The following is a 20,768-nucleotide window of genomic DNA, read 5'->3' as shown; positions in this document are numbered from 1 at the left end:
TGTTAATATCCTTAAATTTTGTAATGTAAATTTCACTTAATATTTTCAAGTTTTTTTTTAACTGTAAATGTAAAATAAATTAAATATTATTAAAATTTATTGCCTAATAACATTTTGAAAATAATTTAACTTATCCAAAGTATTTATAAGTTCTTATATAATCCGAATTCTAAATTTATGATGTGTTTATGAATTTTATTGAGTATTGATAGTAATTACTTGATTGTACGTTACATAATGTATACCCTAGTAATTAAAAATACCTTTTTATATACTACAATCTGAATACTTTTTCCAATAATGCCATGTTAAATACTGCTGTTAAGTGGCTTAGATTCTAATTATAAATTATTGTGCATATACATAAGTACACTAAGTAGCTTCAAAAAATAAAAAAATAAATAATAAAAAAGTTAAGTTTTATACATTGAGCCAATTTTTAAATTGCTCTGATTTAAATTTTTTTAAAGTCTATTTATATTGCATAGTGTGTAGTTAGAAAAGTTTATGTAGAAATTGAAAGTTTACTTCAATACTATTTTTTATGCTTAAATTTTGTAGATATTTATATTTTAATTTATTTAGATCAAATCATTTTTTTTTTATTTGTTTATTATATGTAAAAATTATGACCATAATGTTACTTTAAACTTCCTTCAAGTGTCAATGAATAATGCCTGTAGCACTAACAGTTGTACTTTACACTTACATCATATAAAATATCGCCAAAATGAGTTATCATATTAATTAAGTAAAAGTTAAATTGCAGTACTTTGAATTTATCTAAGATTCTCTTTTTTTCTTTTCTGTAATATCTTTGAACTAATTGACTAACCAGAGTTCAATTTGTTTAAGCCAAGTGTGTTGTTGTTACATGTGTGAATTGTTTAATTCAAAGATAAAACCTGTACGAAAATTAAATAACTGTTGTTTTTTTACAGTATAATTGTAGTTTTGTTGAGTTCAAAATATGTTATATTATATTTAAAGAGAACTTATGAGTGATTTGTTATAAATTTGTGACAAGTTTAGTTTTAGTTCATGATTTCTTACTACGACTTTATATAAGATAATATTAATTTACATAAGATTTAGATCGTTTTATGTTTTAAGTTAAGAAAGCAATAAATTACAAAGTAAAATTTTAAATTTTTTGAAAACTGGTAAAAAGTTGTTGACATTAAATTTCCAAGTTTGCAATAAACACTTTTTATTAATAAATGTTCCAATCAATATTATTTTGTTGAAAAAATTATTTATCATTAGCCTAATGCTATAATGTAAAGGTAGATTTATGTTACATGGTTTTTTGATCAGTAATGTTGTCTTCATTTTTTGAAAATAATATGAAAAGTGCACTATTTGAAAAAAAAAATGTACTAAAGCACTAATCCCTTTTTTATTTATGAAATTAAAATAACTTTGTAATCTGTAGTGATTTTTTTGCTTTTAAGCTGAATGCTGAATAAGTTTTATCAATAGATTATATGATAAAAGGCTAATGTCTGTCAAGTTTCCAAAGAAAAGAGCCTTTTCTCACACGCAAGTACTATATGAAACTGGAAAGCCTAGGGTTGGTCACTTAAACTACTTCAAATGTATAATATACAATTTACCTTTAGTATTAATTGTTTATAAAACGTATTAAAGATTTATATACTGTACATTAATAAAAATCAAGAACTATCAAAAAAGTATTTATTTTATCCACTTTTGTTGATGTTTTTATCAACAAATGCTTTATAAAATTTTGTTGAATAGTTGTTGTTAAAAAATGGCTGGAATTGTATTTTTAGCTATTTGCCAGTTTATATACTAGTGATTGTATTTTGTACAGACCGGGCATTATGGAACTTTTGGTTTGAGAACTATCACTATTCCATTAAATAGCTAGTGATACAACTCAAGCCATTTTTGAATAAAAAATACTAAACAACAAATTTTTAAAGACTTTTCATTAAGTAAATCAGCAAAGTGGATAAAATTAACATAGTAGCAGGTTTTGACGCAAAATTATTTTTATTTTTTAAATTTGTTGAGATAGGTTTTTTGTCATATTGAGACATTGAGCTATTTACTGTGTGATATTTACTTGGATGTCAGTTTCTATTATTGTTATGTTGGTGTTTTGCAATTTTACATTTTAAAGTATAGTTAAACTACTTGTTTAGTTTCTAATAAACAACAAAACTTTAAAAAAATCTAAACGTCACGATTTTAAATGGTAGTTAACATAGTTTTGCAATATAAAGAACATTAACTTATGTAAAAAACAGTTTGTAAATGTTTACATAAAGCCGTATAAACTAAGAGGCTTTTTATGGTAATAAAAACAAGAAAATATCTATAACATACAGCATTAAACTTATTGTAACTTACTAGTTATTTATTTTTGATATTTCAAATTTTAATTTTTCCAATTATTGATGGTACACTAAAGAATGTAGATAATACTACAAAATTTTTTTTTTTTTACTCAATAAGTTTACACTCAATTACAATTTATATTTTTATAAATTGATGTTATCAAGTTTACTTTTAAAACTGTATCACTTAATATTTTTTTCATTAATATTTTTAATCAAAATATTTGCAGCATATTACTCACACTGTAACTTTACTTAACTCTTTATAAATATCTTAGTAAAATGTTGTTCAAATAAAAAAAATTCTGTATTTGTGAGTTAATAATGTTATTTTTATATCAAGGAAAAAGTTCTGAGGTTGAATGAAAGCAATATAGTTTTAGTTAAAAATAAAGATGAGTCGGATGATTTTCCTTGTATAAATTTATCTGGAAATCCAACAGATAATGTACTTCTTAAACTAATAAAGTTTTCAAAGTAAGATTTTTTTTAAACTATTTGAGTATAAAGTTGAAAAGTTTTTCATAGTAAAAACTAACTACTAACTAACTACTAAATTAAGACTTACTAAATTGTGTAATTTTTATATTAGATTAACTGTTGTATAAAACAAGCTATAGTTTAGAAATCCAATAAATTTACATTTCTTTTTTTTTGAATAAAAATTTCTGACTTAGTTTTAAAAATGAACAAAACATGTTTAATAGAGGAACAGAGTGTGTTGCTTCTAAATGCCTTTAATTTTGACACAAAATTAAATTTAAACCATTTGCTTACTTTAACAGTTCTCTTTTCAAATTTTGTTTATTATAATAAAGTTACTGATTTTCTGTATATAGTTGAATTTCTTATTTAGATATTGTTCAATAAGTTTTCTAGTATTATATATTTAGTATTCAGAAAAAAAAGTTATTGTTATTATATATTTTATTAACAAGTTGAAATTTTATTTTTCAAGTCAAAGTACTATAGTAAAAAATTAGTAATATTCAAAAATCCAAATAAAAAAAAATTGTACAAGAAATATTGCATTTGAGTTTTAAAATATATATAATTTTATAAAGATAATCTAACTATATCACATATCAGTTTTTATTACTGAATTTATTTCCTATATATTGTATTAATTTTATACTTAACTGTTTCTTTTTTGAAATTCACTTCACAACAAATTACTTACTGAAAAAAAAAATATTTTCTTTAAAAAATTGTTTTTAACTATAACCAAGTTCAGATTTTTTTTCCCCACAGAACGCTGCCCGCGCCCCTCCCCAAAGTGTCCGAGTGCATCAACGCGCTCAACAAGAGGTACCAGGTGGAGGAGTGCAGCGAGGTGAGGTGCAAGCTGGTGTGGCTGACGGAGAGGCTGTGCCACACGCTCGGCTACGATTACACTTACCGCCTCCAAGACTTCCTGCGGCTGCTGCAAGTTGAAGGTATTGTCGTTTAGATTTGAATAAAAAGAGGTATAAGAGATGTCTTCTAAGTATGATATTTAAGCTTTATTGTGGATATTATAAGCGTAAGTGTTAAAGTCTTTTTAATTTTTTTACGTTGCTTTAATAAGGTAAGAGGTCAACTTTTTATCGAATATCAAATTTGTAGTTCAAGTAAATATTCTGATTGTTTAAAAAAAGTAATTTCAAGCTGCACCTTTTGATTTGGTTGTTACAAAAAATACTTGATACTAAACTACATAGAATTAATTGAAATAATATTTAAAACGCTATTTGAATATACAGTTGTTTTATAGTTTGATAGATATAATATCTTATAAATAGGAAATTATTAACTAATTTTTTAGCATCTGATACACACCAGTTAGTTTGAACCATGAAAATATTGAATTATTTTTTATATAAATGATTTGAAAACAGTTTCGAGCGCAGTGTTGACTCAGTTGTGGGACAGTGTGATAAACCTGCTGGTTGGTGTGAACGACTTGGCATTTCACAAGCAAGTCACACTGCTTGCTAGGAAGCAACTTGACGATGAAAGACAAAATGTTAGATACATTTACTTTTTTTTTGATAACTTTACAATGGAATATTAATTACAGCTAGGTGTTGTGATATTTCAAGTTTGTACTAGTCTTAAAATTTTAAGGCATATTACATGTTGTAAAATACGTTCCTTGCTGACTTGTTTACAACATAATGGTAATGCTATACGAAAAATTTGATTTTAAATTTATTTTGCCAACAAATAACATTTTACAACATTCAGGTGAGATGCAAATGCCTGCAAGCGATCGGCAAATTGGGATTGAGCTCGGCAACTGGTGAGAAACAGCCGACGTTGCAGCACGTTGTTTCGCAATCCTTGTGCGATCAGGACCCCAGGGTCAGGTGCCAAGCTCTCAATGCTCTGGTCAGTTTGCTTTGAACTATTTCTATTTGTTTTAGACTTGATATTTTAATCAGCTGTTGAAAGTAGGTCTGTTGTCTAAAACTGTAACTAAAAAACTAAAATTGTAATGTTTTGGTTTTTTAAACATATGAACTACAATAGAACTTAATTTCAATTAACCAAGATGAGATTTGAATAAAACTAGTTTTTAACTTCCTATTTTGTTTAAGTTGTGCATTTTCTGAACCTCATGTTGTGTTATTGATAAATAAATAACTCGTATTTAACCAAAGCAGACGTGAACTAACTTGAATTTTATTTATTACATGTTATCGTTTTCCATCCAATAAAACAATCAAAACTGAAATAATATTAACACAAAATAATATTAAACAACAGATAGACATGTACAACAGAGGTGAGAATTTGGAGCTGGTCAACTACCAGCAGGTTTGCAAATCGATGTCGGACAATTACGAGTTTGTCAGGTTCACAAGCTCCCAGCTTGTCTGGAAGTTTGCGCAAGTTTACCCGGAAAAGTTAGTTTTAAACATACTAATATCATTGTTTGATATGTTATTGTAATATCAATACAGGAAAGTGGAAGCACATTCGTCGTCCAACGAAAAAATCCGTCTCGTCGACGATGCTTTTGCGAGGATCTGCACACTCGTGAATGACAGCTCTTTTAAGGTAAGTGTGAAAGTAACTTGCATTTGAAAATGTTTTAGATGTGAAATTTTATTTAGGTATGAATGTAATAAAACTTTTAAATGTTGATCAAATTAAAGAACATTACATCGTTGTTTAGAAATAAATATTATAAAAAAAAATATTTCTTTATAAACAATGTTATACAAATAAAGATGTGTAAATTTACTATTTTATTTACGACCAGGTTTCGGTGAAAAAAAATGCGACCTTTTCAAGTAAAATAAAATATAAAACTGCACATAACAATGTTTAATCTACAGTGTTATTTAAAAACTTATTCATACACGAGATTCTAAACAAAAATTAAAATGTTACATACTAGAAAAATCAAGCTTATCAATAATTCAGCCTTATAATTAGGCTAAATTAGTAACTGTTTTAAATATTTAATTTTCTCATTTTTATTTGAATAAGCTCTTTACATTTCATTAAATTGAGATCTTTTTTAGTTAAGACAAATAACTATAAACAATGTTATAAAAAATTACTAATTTTGGTAAAAGCTGGGTGCCTGTAAACATTATGAAAAAAAAAAACTGAAAACATATCAGTTGCAATAAAACAAGAATATAAAACCTTTTGAAATATTGAACGGCTTTATTTTATTTAAAAAAAAGTAGGTAGTTATTTATGCATTTTAAGTATAGATAGGTATTTATTAACTTTTTTTTTAAATTATGGTTACAATTATATGATATATTGTTTTAAACTTAGGACTGCTTTATAATAATAAAAATAAACATGCTGACTCCCAGTTGTGCATGTCTGCTTTTTAGTCTTTAATGATTTGAACTTTATGGTTCTTATGCTTTTATAGAGGTATGTTGCGTTTTGAAAATGTAGAGTACGTAAGAGTATATATATATACATATATTGTCCTACTTTTAGTGTCTGTCAAAGAAAATATAAAGTTAAAAATATAAGGGCCTAAGGTAAAAGTAACTTGCAAAAGGCTGAAAAGGCGTAACATTTTTAAAGGTTTTAACTCATGTTAATTTATAGCAGTGTTTCTCAAAGTAGGCGATATCGCCTCCAAAGGGTATGGATTTGAGTTTCGAAAATTCTGGTTTATAGTGGCTCATGTCAGTTTTTGATCGCTAGGTAATTTTTTGCTTTAAAGCAGGTTTTTTAATTTATTTTTATAGTTGCTCATCTGGCACAAAACTAAAAAACAATCGCTCTTCTTCACTAAATACCGCCCTTTTACACTAATTAGCAATTTACTTTTTCACTCCTAACTAGTTCTTACTCTTGATAGATAAAATCACCCATATGGGCAATATCACTATTTGGGGAAACCCCGCTATAAAGAAATAGCTATCTTGATGTAATACAAAAAAACCATAATTTTTAAAGTGAATCACAAGCATGTACTTTAATTTAAAATACAAAATTAATAAAAATAATAAACTAGCTTAATTTACAAAGAACCATCGGCGAAAGTCTGCAGAGCAGAAGCCTGGACTTTCGTTTGCCGTGAGACAAGCTCAAGTTTAACAAAAGGGTTGATTATGCCAATTCGATCATCAGACTACAAGCTCGGTAAACTGGGACCGGTTTCGTCCTTATTAGGACTCATAAGTCAGTCACAACCAAAAAACTTGCAGTCGTCAATCTACAAACGGTTTATCATCCTTTCACATGAAGCAAGACTGATGAGTCCTAATAAGGACGGTACCGGTTTCAGTCTACTGAAGCTTGTGGTCTGATGATCGAATTGGCATGATCAACCCTTTTGCTAGCTTAAATTACATATTAATTAGTAATTAAAATTATTACCATAAAATTTAATTTAAACATTTTTTTCCTGTATATAAAAAGTTGAATGTTTATCGAGAAAAATTAACCTGAAAACTGCTTATCCAAAAACACAACCTTATAAACAAGCACATTAATGTAATTACCATCGCTCTATAGATAACATTTGTTAATAAACAATTGCCATCCACCATGATTATGTATTATTATATAATAGAAATGAACTAACTGTTTTATAATTTTATTTAAGTTTTTGTTATATGTTTACAAGTTTGACAGGTACGCGCAGAAGCAGCAAGATTACTGGGAAGTCTGCACCAAGTTTCCAATGCTTTTAAGTTTCAAACTCTCGACAAGAAGCTCATGAGTGATCTCAAAGTAAGGCATTTTACTTTTGATGTGATATAAAAAAAGATTTCTTTAAAATTAGTTTACCTTTGCTTAAAAGAAAAATTTAAATCAGCTATTTAAAAATTTACTATAAAAGTTTTTTAATTCTCAGAGCTGTTTTCTTAAATACTAAAAATGAATTTGGAAATGAGTCATACATCTTCTCAAATTAGTTTAATTCTACGTTAAATAAATGTTGTCTACCTGGGTTGTTAATTTTTCACGTGTCTTGCCACAACTCACGTCAGTGAGCATTTTAGTAAAACACAACCAATAAAAAAACCAACAGGAAAAGAAATCGCTGAACGAGAAGGCTATGGAAGGGATCCAGCTGGACGTGAGCGCCGGGGCGAAGTCGGAATACTCCTCGGGTCACAACTGGGCCGACGACGACCCGCTGGAGCTCAAGCAGCCGCAGAACGAGCCTTCCATCATAAACAGCGGCGCTTGCGGTGCCTTCGTGCACGGGCTCGAGGATGAGATGATGGGTAAAATTTCGTTGTTCATTCTTAAAGCTTGCTACGTCAATTGTTTTCCGGCTTTTGATGCACTGTATGTTTTAGACAGGGTTTCCCAAACGCATTTTAATAATTGCCAACGGTGGAAATTAAACAAATAATCGCCATTCTTTATTGGACATCGCTCTTTTACTTGTAAATTAGTACTCAATTACTTTTCCGATCCCTTACTAGTTATTAACGCCTGATGGCCAAAATCACCCGCTTTGGGAAACCCTGTTTTAAAACAAGAACGTTTTTTTTTTTTATAATTTAAAATTTGTTTGAGTTAATTATTTTTGCAGAAGTGAGAAGCGCAGCAGTCGATTCGCTAACGGAGCTCGCCACACAAAATCCCGCACTCGCTCAAGTATGTTTCATGCTACATTTTATTGATTTTAAAGACTTTTAAAGGTTTTTAAGTAATTGCAAAATCTATGATTTGAAGTTTTAATCTTTTATCTTTCTGGTAATAAAATTGTTCTTATAGTAAATTTTTTTTTTTAATAAGCCAACAAAATTTTGAAAATGTTACTTTAAAGCACAATCTAATCCATTTTTAATTGGAGTTTTGCTTTTGTGTAAACTAAGTACCCAATAAGTTCTGTCAAGTGTTTAACTTAATAAATTTAATATTTCTGTACATAGTTTAAAACATTGCAAATTTTACTATCATAGTGCTGCAATTTTTACGAGTCATATATTAAAAGTTGGCTAATGCTAAGAGTTCTAAAAGTAAGTTAAACGACACTTGTTAATACTTTAAATAGCAGTTTTCTAGTATTTAGAGTACTAAGTGTTAAATTTTCTTGATCTGTAAGTAACGAAGCGGAAATAAATGCAAATTTAGTGATATTTAGAAGTCTAAAAAAACTATAATTTAACTCCTTATAAATTTTCATTAATATCCAAAAAGCTAATAAATAATAAAACGGTTTTGTAGAAGAGTATCAAAGAACACACTTAACTAAATTAAGTTGTTATCCAGCTAACATTAAATACTTAATTTTTTAACAAAATAAAGACACTCAAAATTTTGAGAACGCATAACAACATTCTAGTTCAAAGAACTTATATGTCTTATTTATTTATCAGTAAAGTACAATTGGTAGCTGGTCTTCTTTATTCTTTTTGTATAAGTAGATTTAAGGTAATAGGGGGGTTATTAACTTTTTCACAATTTAATTTTATTTTATAGAGTTTTAACTAAGCTACAACATAATTTTTAAAGATTTATGAAATTCAAAAAAAAAAATTGAGATATAGCAGTTCAAAGTCAGAGGCAGCAACATGTCCCTTATGGAGGCGCAAACTAAAATGGCGAAAAAAGACTATTTCACTAAAAATATATCTTCTCCTACGTTTTTTGAGATGAATACCTCAAACTTTTAGGAAATGTTTCTTGCAATATTTATAAAATTCTGTCGTAAGCAATTTAAAGTAAGATTTTAAAATATAAATTTTATAAAAAAATAAGCAACAATTTTTTTTGGATTTTTTTCATAGTTTTTTATTTATTTTATGAAATCTTTACAACAGAATTTTCTAAATGTTGCAAGAAACATCTATTGAAAGTTTGAGGAAATTATCTCAACAAACGTAGGAGAAGATATATTTTTAGTGAAAAAGTCTTTTTTTGCCATTTTAGTTTGCGCCTCCTATAAGGAACCTATTGTTGCCGACTTTGACCTAGTATATCTCAAAAATTAATTTGAATTTTAAAAATCTGTAAAAATTATCTTGTAGCTTACTTAAAACTCAATAAGATAAGATCAAATTGTGAAAAAAGTTTTTAACCCCCCATGCCCTTAAATAAATAAGTTTGTAAGTAATTATAGTTAGTAGTGTTTAGTTTTTTATATAATTATAAAAGTTATGTTGTATAATCATAGGTAGTAAACACATAACAATATAACAAAAACACATAACAATATAACAAGTTAATTACCTAAGTTAAATTTATCTGTTTTTCAAACAGAAAGCTGTAGATTTTCTCGTAGATTGTCTCAACGATGAAATAGAATCAGTGCGATTGAATGCTGTACATTCAATACACAAAATTGTCGAAGTAAGTTCAATAACTATTTATTTTTATTAACTTTGTACTTCATTATTTGTCAAAACTTAGTTGAATTTTATTTTTACGTGTTCATAGTTATCAATTTTTAAAATTCAATTTTATAAAGAGTAGTTTTACTGGATTGATATAAGTTTATGAAGTATGGTTTTTGTTCAAGCTAAAAAAGCAGTAAACAAAGGATATTTTTTATTCCATCTTCCTAAACGAAAACGACTAACATGTAAATTTGTTTCGTGAGCAAATCAAGTCACGTTTATCAGTTTAACGTTAGATCTTGCGCAACCCTAGCGTACATTTTATTTTTTTAGAAAGTGGTAATCTTGGAACATCAACTTGAGAACGTGCATTGTGCCATGGGAGATGCCAGCTTTGATATTAGACGAGGAATCCACGAACTTCTTAGTAGTTGCAGGTTTTATTCTGTTAAAGTTGTTACTTCTCGTTTTGCGTTATTATACTTTGTCACTATAATTTTTGCCGAAATAAAGTTTTCGGCCATCTGTTCTGTAATGTTTTTTTGTTAATTTCTTTTTACTGTTTTAGTTATAATATGTGTAGTTTGTGTTTTTAGACTATATGGTTAATACTTTTTTTAAAATTTATAATCACTTAAAACAGGATAGTTTCTAAAGGATGCTTATGGGACACTGTAAATATTTTATTAAAAAACTTGAAAGACTACCCGAGTGATAAACCATCTATTTACAAGTTAGTTAATAATAGTTTTGATTCACTGTTTCCAAATAGTTTAATTTTATTAATAATTGTTTGTAAATATATATGTATACTAAATTTTTTAGATTATAAATAAAATACTAATGAGTATTACTTGTTACGAAAGCAACTTATGAAATATTATTATTCTTCTTATTTATCATTTTTGTATGGTTTTTAGTGTGACCTTCTGAAAACTTTATACCGTAAACAATATAGAACTTTTAAAATGCACAATTAATATAAAAATTAAAAAATATTTCAAAAAAGCTACTTTTTGTTTATATTTTTTTAGTTTTCTGTTGTTTTATACAACCAAAGTAATATTTAATTAAATAATTTTAAACTTGAATATTTTATAAAACTCCTAAATTGAAAGTTTTTAGAGTTCATGTAAAATGCTATTTTCAAACTTGAAATTGCTTTATAGTGTATAGTTAGTTTTTTGATCAAATATTATTTGGAAAGTAATTTTGATTTTTATAGATATAGTTTAGATATGATACATTTGCATTATCTCGTATTTTTTTTATATATCCTCTGTAACAAAATCTTTAGTTTTTTTTTATGTAAAACAATTTAAATATTAGCTAAAGCAATTGTTTATATCCAACAACAGTTACCTTATTTAAATAGTAAATCATGGAGTTTGTGTAAATGTAGTATTCAAACTACAAAATTTTACATACTTCTTGTCAGGACAGTGAAGAAGTTGGGGTTGCACCACAGCGAACTGGTGTACATGCTGACAACTCAGCTGCTCAACATACACGCGTATTTCGATGGCAGGGAACAGCCCATGGATAACCCGCATTGTTCGTTTTTTTTTTTATTTCTAGTAGATTTTTTTAGTCTAGAACACAGTTTTTGTATTTTTGTACTCAAGTTTTGATCTTGGAATTAAATTTTATCTTGAGGTGTAATTTTGTTTTCTATAACATTTCTTGTGTATAAATATTTTTCTACTTTTTATGATAAAGTTTCCACCTTTAATTTTGAAATCACTAAACTTCAAGTATATAAACTTAAACTATTTTAATTAAGATTCACACTCAAATTAATATTACTCTCAGATGTGACAAAGCTGATACTGGTATTCAACGCGGCGAGCGTTCAGCCTCAAATAACGCAGTTGTTTCCCGAGCACGTCATCAGGCATTACCAGTACCTCAAGGACACCATACCTGACGTCGTTCCTCAGGGACTCAAGGTTTTCATTTTTTTTTTAGTGGTTTTTTTTTGTTGAATTTTCTTTATATCTATTTGAAGATATCCGATATAAGCATGAAACAGTTGCTGTGAACACATTTTTTTTTTGTTTATATGTCTCTCGTAACTACTTTATAATAGTATTTTGTACTTACTTGTTCATCAGCTTTTATCTAAAAAAATATTTATTTGTTGTAAGTAAAAATTTTTTTTTTGTTTAATTTAATTTCTATATTGTTCTTGAAAATAAACATTATAACTTGCCTATGATTTTTATTTCAATTTTATTGCTCTAATGACCTAAAAAGCAACCTCTATTTTTAAGGTAAGTACAGTTAATTGCGTGGAAGGTCATGTGACTAAAACTGACGAATCACAAGCGTGCAACAAAACAGAAGCATTCCTAAAAAATATTCAACAAATGGTTAACAGTCTGCAGGTAACAAGTTTTACTTTTATTTTTTAACCTAACTTCAGATAAAACTTTCACTCTTGAGTAAAAATAAATTCTCAAAACTTGGAGATTAACTTTTTAACAATGAAATGTTTAACTGATTGAATCAACTGTAGTAAGCTTAATAATCGTGTTATAACAATAAAGTAATAATATTTTAATCGGTAAATAAATAAGATTTTACTCATAATAAATTTTTACTATGAATTTTCTTAGTCTTTATCTAAAGATTTTAGTCAGTTCATAACACTTATCTCTTTAAACTTACGTTAATGGACTTCACAATTAAAAAGATTAAAATATTTTTAATGACTTTTCGCTACTTATTAAATTCTTACTGCCTTTTTTAATGGGTTTGGTCAATTTTTTTTTTATATAAACTTTAAACAAAAAAATTAACTAGTATTTTTGTTTAATGCTGATAATTCTTTTTAGAGTTTCTAAATGATTTAAGTAAAACATTTATTTTAAACTTAGCTATACACTTCTAATAGGAACAGTGAAGGTTTTTTTTCGTAAAAATAGATGCGATATTTTGTTATCAGACAAGCAAATTTACAATAAGTTTAGTCAATCAAGCAAACTGCAAAAGAAAAAAAAAACTATATCTTCCCAGAATACAAACATGTCGCAAAGAAAGTTGATATTGGAACACAGCATAGAAAATCTGGACAAAATATCAGAGCTTGCACCGAAATACTCATCTACCTGCCAGTGTATGAGAGATTTCCTCAATTCACAACTGCTCCTATACAATGTTAGTTTTTATTTACTTCTACTTCGAGTTTTAAAGCTTTATCAAATTTTTCTTTGTGATGATAGAAATTTTGTGATAGGAATTTTTTATCAATTTATGATTTAATATATTATTTAGGTTTTTGGTAAAAATAATTGTTAGAAAGTATTGTCGTGTTTTTTACATTTGAACTCCGTTTATGAAATTATCTTTCAGTCAATCGATGTGAAGAGCAATCGTAGTATATCATCAGAATCCGCAAAGAGTGATGCGAATAAAATAATCCAACTGACCTATGAGGTAGTCAATTTTATTGTTTAATTACATTCTACTTGTTAAAAGAATATATTTAATTTTAAAGATTCAATTTGTTTCATGCTTATAAAAAACTGCTTACGAAAGTACGTACTTCCGCACATGCATAAATTTTTCTTGACAAATGAGAATTCAATTTCTTATAAAATTAAGGCATTGTGTTACCCCTATGGATTTTTTAAACTTGTCTCCATTGAAAAAGGTTTAGTGATCAATTTTAACTGGAATTGAACTTTTATTCATTCACAGAAAAAAATATTTAAATACTCAAAACAAAGTTTTACAAAAATTTTTACAATTCGAATAGCTAACAGAAAATATTTAATTCCTTTGAAATAAACTACAAAAGTGTACATATACCAGCTTTTAGCTGTCCTATAAAAAGCAGTAATTGTGAAACTAGTTATCAGCTCAAAAACTGAGAAACATAACTAGTTTCCAAGTACAAATTAAGTTGAGCAATGTTTAAGTGATGTATAAAAATAATAATAAATAAGTATTTCAATTAAAAAAAAATATTTTAAGAACACTTGTATTTAAGGCAACAATAACTAAAATACTTTTGGTTGCTATTATGCGTTGCCAAATAACTTTACAGAAATACAATATGTCTTCACTTCATACTCACTGCAAACTCTTTTAAGAAGTTTTTAAACTTTTTTGTTTGGTGAAATTAACAGTTTTAACAAAAATAGTTAATTTATTACATTTCATAAAGTATCATCAATAACATTTTTGATTTTTAGCACATAATTCCTTTTTATAAAACGAGCAATGTTAACTGAAAATCTCATGATTAACATATTTTTTAAATAAAGTGATAAAATCTTGTCTTTTTCAATTAGAGCAAGCTCACCATTAGTTGTAATTGTTAGATTATCTTCTTATCAATATTTGATTCATCTAAATTAGATTAACTCTTTTCTCGTACTTTGCTGTGTCCTTTATTTCAGTGCTTCTGAATTGGGTTCCGCGGAACCCTAGGGTTCCGCGATGCCTCTCAGGGGTTCCGTGAAGCCTTTCGAAATTTAAAAAAGAACATTTATTTAAATAAACATTTTATGAAAAATTAAAATTAGGGGTTCCACGGAAAAGTTGAACTTTAGAAAAGGGTTCAGAAGCACTGCTTTGTTTGACACAAAGTCTAAAATTTCCTATATTAACAAAACGTTTAGTTACAAAACGCTTATTAGTGCAACTAAAGTTTCACTACCTTATGGCAGATCTTCAGGTATAAAATGTTCTATATCGACTTAAAATTTCTATCAGTCTCTCTAATAAACATAACTAATTGAGCTTAATAACCTAATAACACTTAATAACTACTTGTACCCAACGCTAAACTACAATAAACATATCAAAACTATTTGTTGTTCATTGAGCCTACAAATTAAATCATTAAGATAAATTAATTAGTCATTAATTTTTATAGCAGTTGTTTGAAGAGATAGACATGTTTCTTTCATCAATTTTTTCTTGTCAGTACTTGTAATGGTTGTACTCATAAACATCAAAAGGTGCATTATTTTATAAAAAGTCTTTATAAACAAAATGTTTTTTTTTTCAAATTGTTTCTTCGCCATAAAGTCTTTAACTTTTAAACATGTTTCAGCAACAGTCTGTAGTCGTACGGTGCAGTTTAGTGACAAATGATGGCAAGCACATCTCAGCTTTGCTGAAAACAGCCGAAATATTTATACTAGTTGACTGATCAAATGAGCGTAAACTGTGATCTCCCATTGATACTAAAAATATCTTAGACGTTTAATTATTATTGGTTTAGTTACATTATTTTTGGCGACTGTACCAAGGTATAGACGCTTTAGTGCTAAAACCCGTTTGGTTAGACTGTTAACAGTAGTTTCTTACGACTGTATTTGCGTGATGAATTCTGTTTAAGACGAAACCGGTTGTAGATTTTTTTGGAAACTGTTACCGATGGTCGTTTGGTGCAGTCTAGGGCTAACTGTTCTTTTTATTGCAACAATTATAACTGAATGCTTTATATTTAAGAAAAAAAAAGCAATATATTACTATCAATACAATTTTTTTTAGCTAAAAGTGTTACTGAAGAATAGTGTATAAAAATTTAAAATACACTAACGAATTTTATTAATTTTTTATCTGTAACAGATGCAGTATTTATACATTGGATTGAGCTCAAGTGAAATATTTCAAGTCATGCAACTGAGACTGAAGGCACAAGTTCTTATGTTTGTTTGTGAGGCTCAGGCAACCATTAACAGGTATCACATATAGATTATTTATACTGGTAAAGTTTTGACAAACGTCTGCTTTTATACAATTTTTAACATTTTAAGGTTGTAATTGTCATGGAATAACTAGTTGCAAATTGTTTAATAAAAAGTAATCAATAACATGTGTTTTGTTCATCAACGTATGACTCCCAACTTGTTTAAAACAAAAAATAAGTTCAACATTTGAAATTAAATTAGTCTATATTTCAAAATAAATTCTATTATCATTTTTTTATTAATGCTCGTTATCAATATGTTTATTAAAATCAAGAAGACTATTGATTATTACTTACTTAAATTTAATTTAAAGTTTAACTAGAATTAAGTTTAAGTCTTATTGATACAAAAGGGTCCAGCAATAACCTTTTTTTTTTTTTTTAATGTACATAAACTAAAGTTTTTTCAGCTTAAAAGTAATTTTATTATATGAGATTATCAGATCTGAAAATTGTGTTATTTAATAAATAAATAATATTAGTTAAATTTTTATTTGTTTTTAAACTCCAGCGAAACCGAAGACATAATTTTATTAAGAATTTCACGAATTTTGTAAAATATTTTATTTACCTCTAAATTAATTACAAACTATTGAATTTCTTAACATGCAGTGAAACCGAAGAAAACGAGCTAGACAGCGCCCACCTGCGGAAGTGCCAGCAAACCCTGTTGGACGAAATAACCTCCGTTGACGGCCACATGAGGCAGCACAACCTCGATTGCGACAGGTTCACGCGCTCGTGCATCGATCAATTGGATTCCATCCACAAGACGTCGCTAATCATCAAGTTCTTCTTATTGGCCAGCTGGACGGCGTCGAAGATCACCTTCAATAAATCGGTTCGGATTATTTGTATTTCGTTTATTATAATGTTGTATTAATTTGAATAGCACATTACTTAGTGGTTTACTTCTGCTTATCATACTTAAGACAAATTATGGAGTTGTTCAAGTGAATATCAATTATTAGGTTAAATAGTACAAGTTTATACGGCATAATTGGTTTTAAATAAGTAAATATATTAAGGTATTTTATTTTTATTATTGTTATAAAACGTACTTTATAAGTATACTAATGCATTTTAGTCTAAGCGTTTTTTATTCAATTATTTATATTTTACTCAAAATTTTATCATTTTAAATAGAATTATTACAACAGGTGAAAAAGGGAAAAGTGGACATAGTTCTGCCGAAAAGCACCAAGCAAAGCACCAGCAAAGTTCATTATGTAACACCGACGATAACAATTCCTCTGAAATTCCAAGCAAATGTGCAAAACATCGTTGACCCAGTCAGACAGTTGAGGTTAGTTCCTTTTTGAAGATGCGACAGTTTTTTGATAAAGGGACTATCAATTATTTGTTAATATAAAAGTTCTTCCCTATACAGAAGTTTTTTAGACTTTTTGTTTAGATAACTCATTTACAGTTATTAGATATTTCATTATTTTATTTCTTAATTTTAAGTGAGTTGAGGATATTTAAGTGTCATAGTTTTAAGTATAACCGAATGTATGTGTTTTAGAATTCTTAATTTAAAACAATCTACTAACACAATCTAAACTTAGGGTCCAGGTAGAATATGCTGATTTTTCGACAGAACAATTTTCATTGACATCAAGAGACGTTAGAAAAATTTCCCAATTCAAACACCATATTAACACAGTGGTAAGTTTATTTTATGGTCAAATATAACTTTAAAATTCCTGTTTTTAGGAAAGTTTTAATGTTGTCTAACATAAAAGTACAACTATATGGGTATAAGTTTAACTTATATACACATATATACTAAAAAAAAATTCATTTACTATGTTTGTAAGTTATGTTTTTAAATAATTTTTGTAAGTACATTATAAAATTAGGAAAGTTAAGTGTTTAGTTTAAGTAAACTATTTTTTAAATATGGACAAGCGTTAAAATAACTTTTAAAACACATACAAACACTTTATTTTCTTATTTAATAATGAAGCATATAGATTTTTACTTTGTTACAGGGTTGCCACTTTACCTGGAAACCTAAAATTTGAGAAATTTTGAAAAAAACCTGGAAAAACCTGGAACTTTTAATAATTTTAACATTTTTAGCTGTAAAATTTTGATTAGACACAAAAAATCTTCATCAAAAATTTTTTTTATTAAAAAACACATTTAAAGTAACATTACAGTATCTTTTCAATATTTTTATACTATTTAACAGAGTTTCTTAAATAAAAATTAACTTAAAACCCAAAAATGTGTACTTTTAAAAACCTGGAAGAAATTTGGAAAACCTGGAAAAAATTTGAAAAAACGAGTGGCAACCCTGTATGTTAGGAAAAGACGCCTGATAACTAAAACGGTAGTTATTAACAAACAACAAATAGTTTTATGTTACTAATTGAAATAAAATAACTTTTATTGTGGTTGAATAGAAGTATGAGTTTAAATTATAAAGTCAGTGTGTTTTTCTATCTATACTTTACTATATATTTTTAATTAAATAAAAAGATTACTGTTTTTCAATAAGTTTATATTTCCTACAAGTTTTTAAAAAAATGGTTTTATTTCTGATCCAAACAATGACTTTAATTAAAGTTTTCACCAGCAATAAGATCTTAGTTTATTTTTATTAAGTTTACTTATGTGTACATTAATATTAAATGGTAATAAAAAATATGACTACATGTAAGCTACATAAGATACAGCAACTTTAATCACCGATTATTGAACTAAGAGATCTTAATTATTTACCAGGATTGCCACAAAGTCAGGAAAAGCAAAAGTCAGCAAAAAATAAGGTTTTTGTAAAAAAGTCAGGAAATTTGGTATAAACATGCTCTTTTAAGAAAGTTTATCTTCACTAAAACTGCATTTTGCTAATATTGTATTTTAAAAAATATTGCTTTTGAAGTTTATTTTTATTCAGGGTCTAATCTCATTTTTGGAATAAATTAAAAACTTTTATGATCTCACGTAAGTATTTACTATGTAACAGAGAATGAATTAATTTTTGTTTTAATGTGTTTAGTTAGAATTATTTGTACAGAAAAATAATACTTTATGTAGAGGGTTTTCGAACTCAGACTAATCAAAATTGTTTTTTATCCAGACCCGTTTATAATACTTAAGTAAACTTAAGTATGATCTTAAGTATATTATATTTTAACTATATCAAGGTCAACCCCAACATATTTTAAGAATTCTTGGCTTTCTAAAAAAATCTGAATGGCTCATTAGATATGATGATAAAAAGAACTTTTAATGCAAGTGGTGTTCATTAGGGTAGAACCATAAGTACGGCGACTTTTAGTTTTTGGCTAGAAAAAAAAATTACACTTGCCAAGTACCACAAAAACAACCTGTGCAAGATTTTATATGATTTGAAGAAACTTTCACCTTGATGGAATTCGATTTTTTAAAGATTAACTGAGATTTTAGCTGAAAATTTTTTTACATGTGGAAATTATCATAAAAACACATTGTGCACAATTTAAGACAATTTAAAGAAAGTTTTATGATGGTACTTCTAGGTTTTTTGAACTAGAAAACTGGAAATTCAAGAAAACTTACAAACAGTGATAAAAACTACATTTGAAAAAAAGTCAGGAATATTTCATAAAAAAGTCGAAAATTTTTTCAGCTCTGTCTGTTTTCAGCAACCATGATTTAATAAACAACTATATATGCATTACTAGATATTGTTACTAAAATATTGGTTTATTTAAAACTAGTTGCTTGAACACTTTGAAACTTTACATTTAGATAAATGTTAAACAAAACTAGCAACTCAAATAAATTTTTTATCAAATGTTTAAAATATATAATGTAAGTATTGTAGCTTTGCATCTGCATCAAGATCCGAACAGATCATAAATATTGGATCTCTATTGGTATTTTCTAAGGAAAAATTTTATTATTTAGTTATATAAAAACTAAGTAAGTTTTAAAGTAGTCGTTGACTTATAAGCCGTTTAAACTAATATTAACAACTATATTTAAATCTGATGAAAAGTTATACATTATTGCTAAAGCAATGGCATTTGTACTTTATATTGTTTTATAGGCCACTAAATACTTTTTACTGCTAGAATGAAAAAACTAATTTTTGATATATTAATGAAAATTATGGTAGGGTTGAAGAGGCTCCTTATAAATAGTGAAAAATAAAATATAATTAGCTATTAAAATCTATGCTCTCTTAAAATTTTTAAGCAACTTTTCATATACTTAAGTATTTCACAAACAACAACTGTCGCTAGGTGGAACTCGGTACTGACGCCAAGTGGACCCAAGACGGAACTGTTCAAGTCTCCATGGTGATGGTTCCCATTGAACCACTAAGTAATTCGAACAAACAAAAGCTCGTGTTTAAGGTGTCACAGAACGTTGACATTTTACTTGGAACTAAATAATTTGTTTAATGTTTTGTTTTAGAAAATTACTATAAAAACTAATCAGTATTTTCCTGAAATGTTGAAAATAAAATTATATTTTATTTACCTTAAACTTGTAAGACATGTAAAGTTTACTACTTAATTTTTTTTTTGTTTAATTTTATGACTTTTATGTTTTTCTTGCTAAAATTTTGTTTGTAAACCCTATTTTTAGTAAAGATTAAAAATTAGTGTTATCAATTTGATGATAGTAAAACTAAGCATTGTCATTCTTATATTTAATACTACCTTTTATATAACTAAACTGATTACACTCTGTTTCATAAAAAAACTTGAAGTTTGAAATAAAAAACAGTACTGAGTCTAGTGTAAACTTTCTATTAATCAAGTTACTTGTAAATTAAAAAATCTTTTTTTTTGATAATGTAGTGTACTGCAGTTTCTAGTAAATTATTTACTACTTAAGTCTAAAAACTTTTTTTAATAAAAAATATCTTTCTTTATATAATGATAGATCTATAAAAAATGTGATAAGTATTGTGAACTAATTAAAATGTTT

At 27.1% G+C, this 20,768-nt stretch overlaps 1 protein-coding gene across 1 annotated transcript; it reads left to right on the top strand.

The window, feature by feature from the left end:
* The first annotated feature begins 1,486 nt into the window (after window positions 1–1,486).
* LOC145829294 (integrator complex subunit 4-like) lies at window positions 1,487–20,507 on the top strand. The gene is made up of 23 exons (XM_082937053.1): window positions 1,487–1,573; window positions 2,710–2,843; window positions 3,618–3,802; window positions 4,244–4,371; window positions 4,593–4,736; window positions 5,115–5,254; window positions 5,312–5,408; window positions 7,467–7,565; window positions 7,867–8,065; window positions 8,380–8,444; window positions 10,053–10,142; window positions 10,463–10,566; window positions 10,773–10,862; window positions 11,568–11,683; window positions 11,942–12,078; window positions 12,403–12,516; window positions 13,148–13,288; window positions 13,484–13,567; window positions 15,716–15,828; window positions 16,449–16,677; window positions 16,997–17,142; window positions 17,405–17,504; window positions 20,075–20,507. The coding sequence occupies exons 1-23, from the start codon at window positions 1,502–1,504 to the stop codon at window positions 20,225–20,227; spliced, it is 2,880 nt and encodes a 959-aa protein (XP_082793179.1). The 5' UTR covers window positions 1,487–1,501; the 3' UTR covers window positions 20,228–20,507.
* Window positions 20,508–20,768: the final 261 nt, after the last annotated feature.

Source organism: Thalia democratica, chromosome 2 (genome assembly GCF_965202585.1).
Source record: "Thalia democratica chromosome 2, ktThaDemo2.hap1.1, whole genome shotgun sequence".
Lineage (NCBI taxonomy): Eukaryota > Metazoa > Chordata > Thaliacea > Salpida > Salpidae > Thalia > Thalia democratica.
This window is presented reverse-complemented; position numbering and strand designations above follow the sequence as displayed.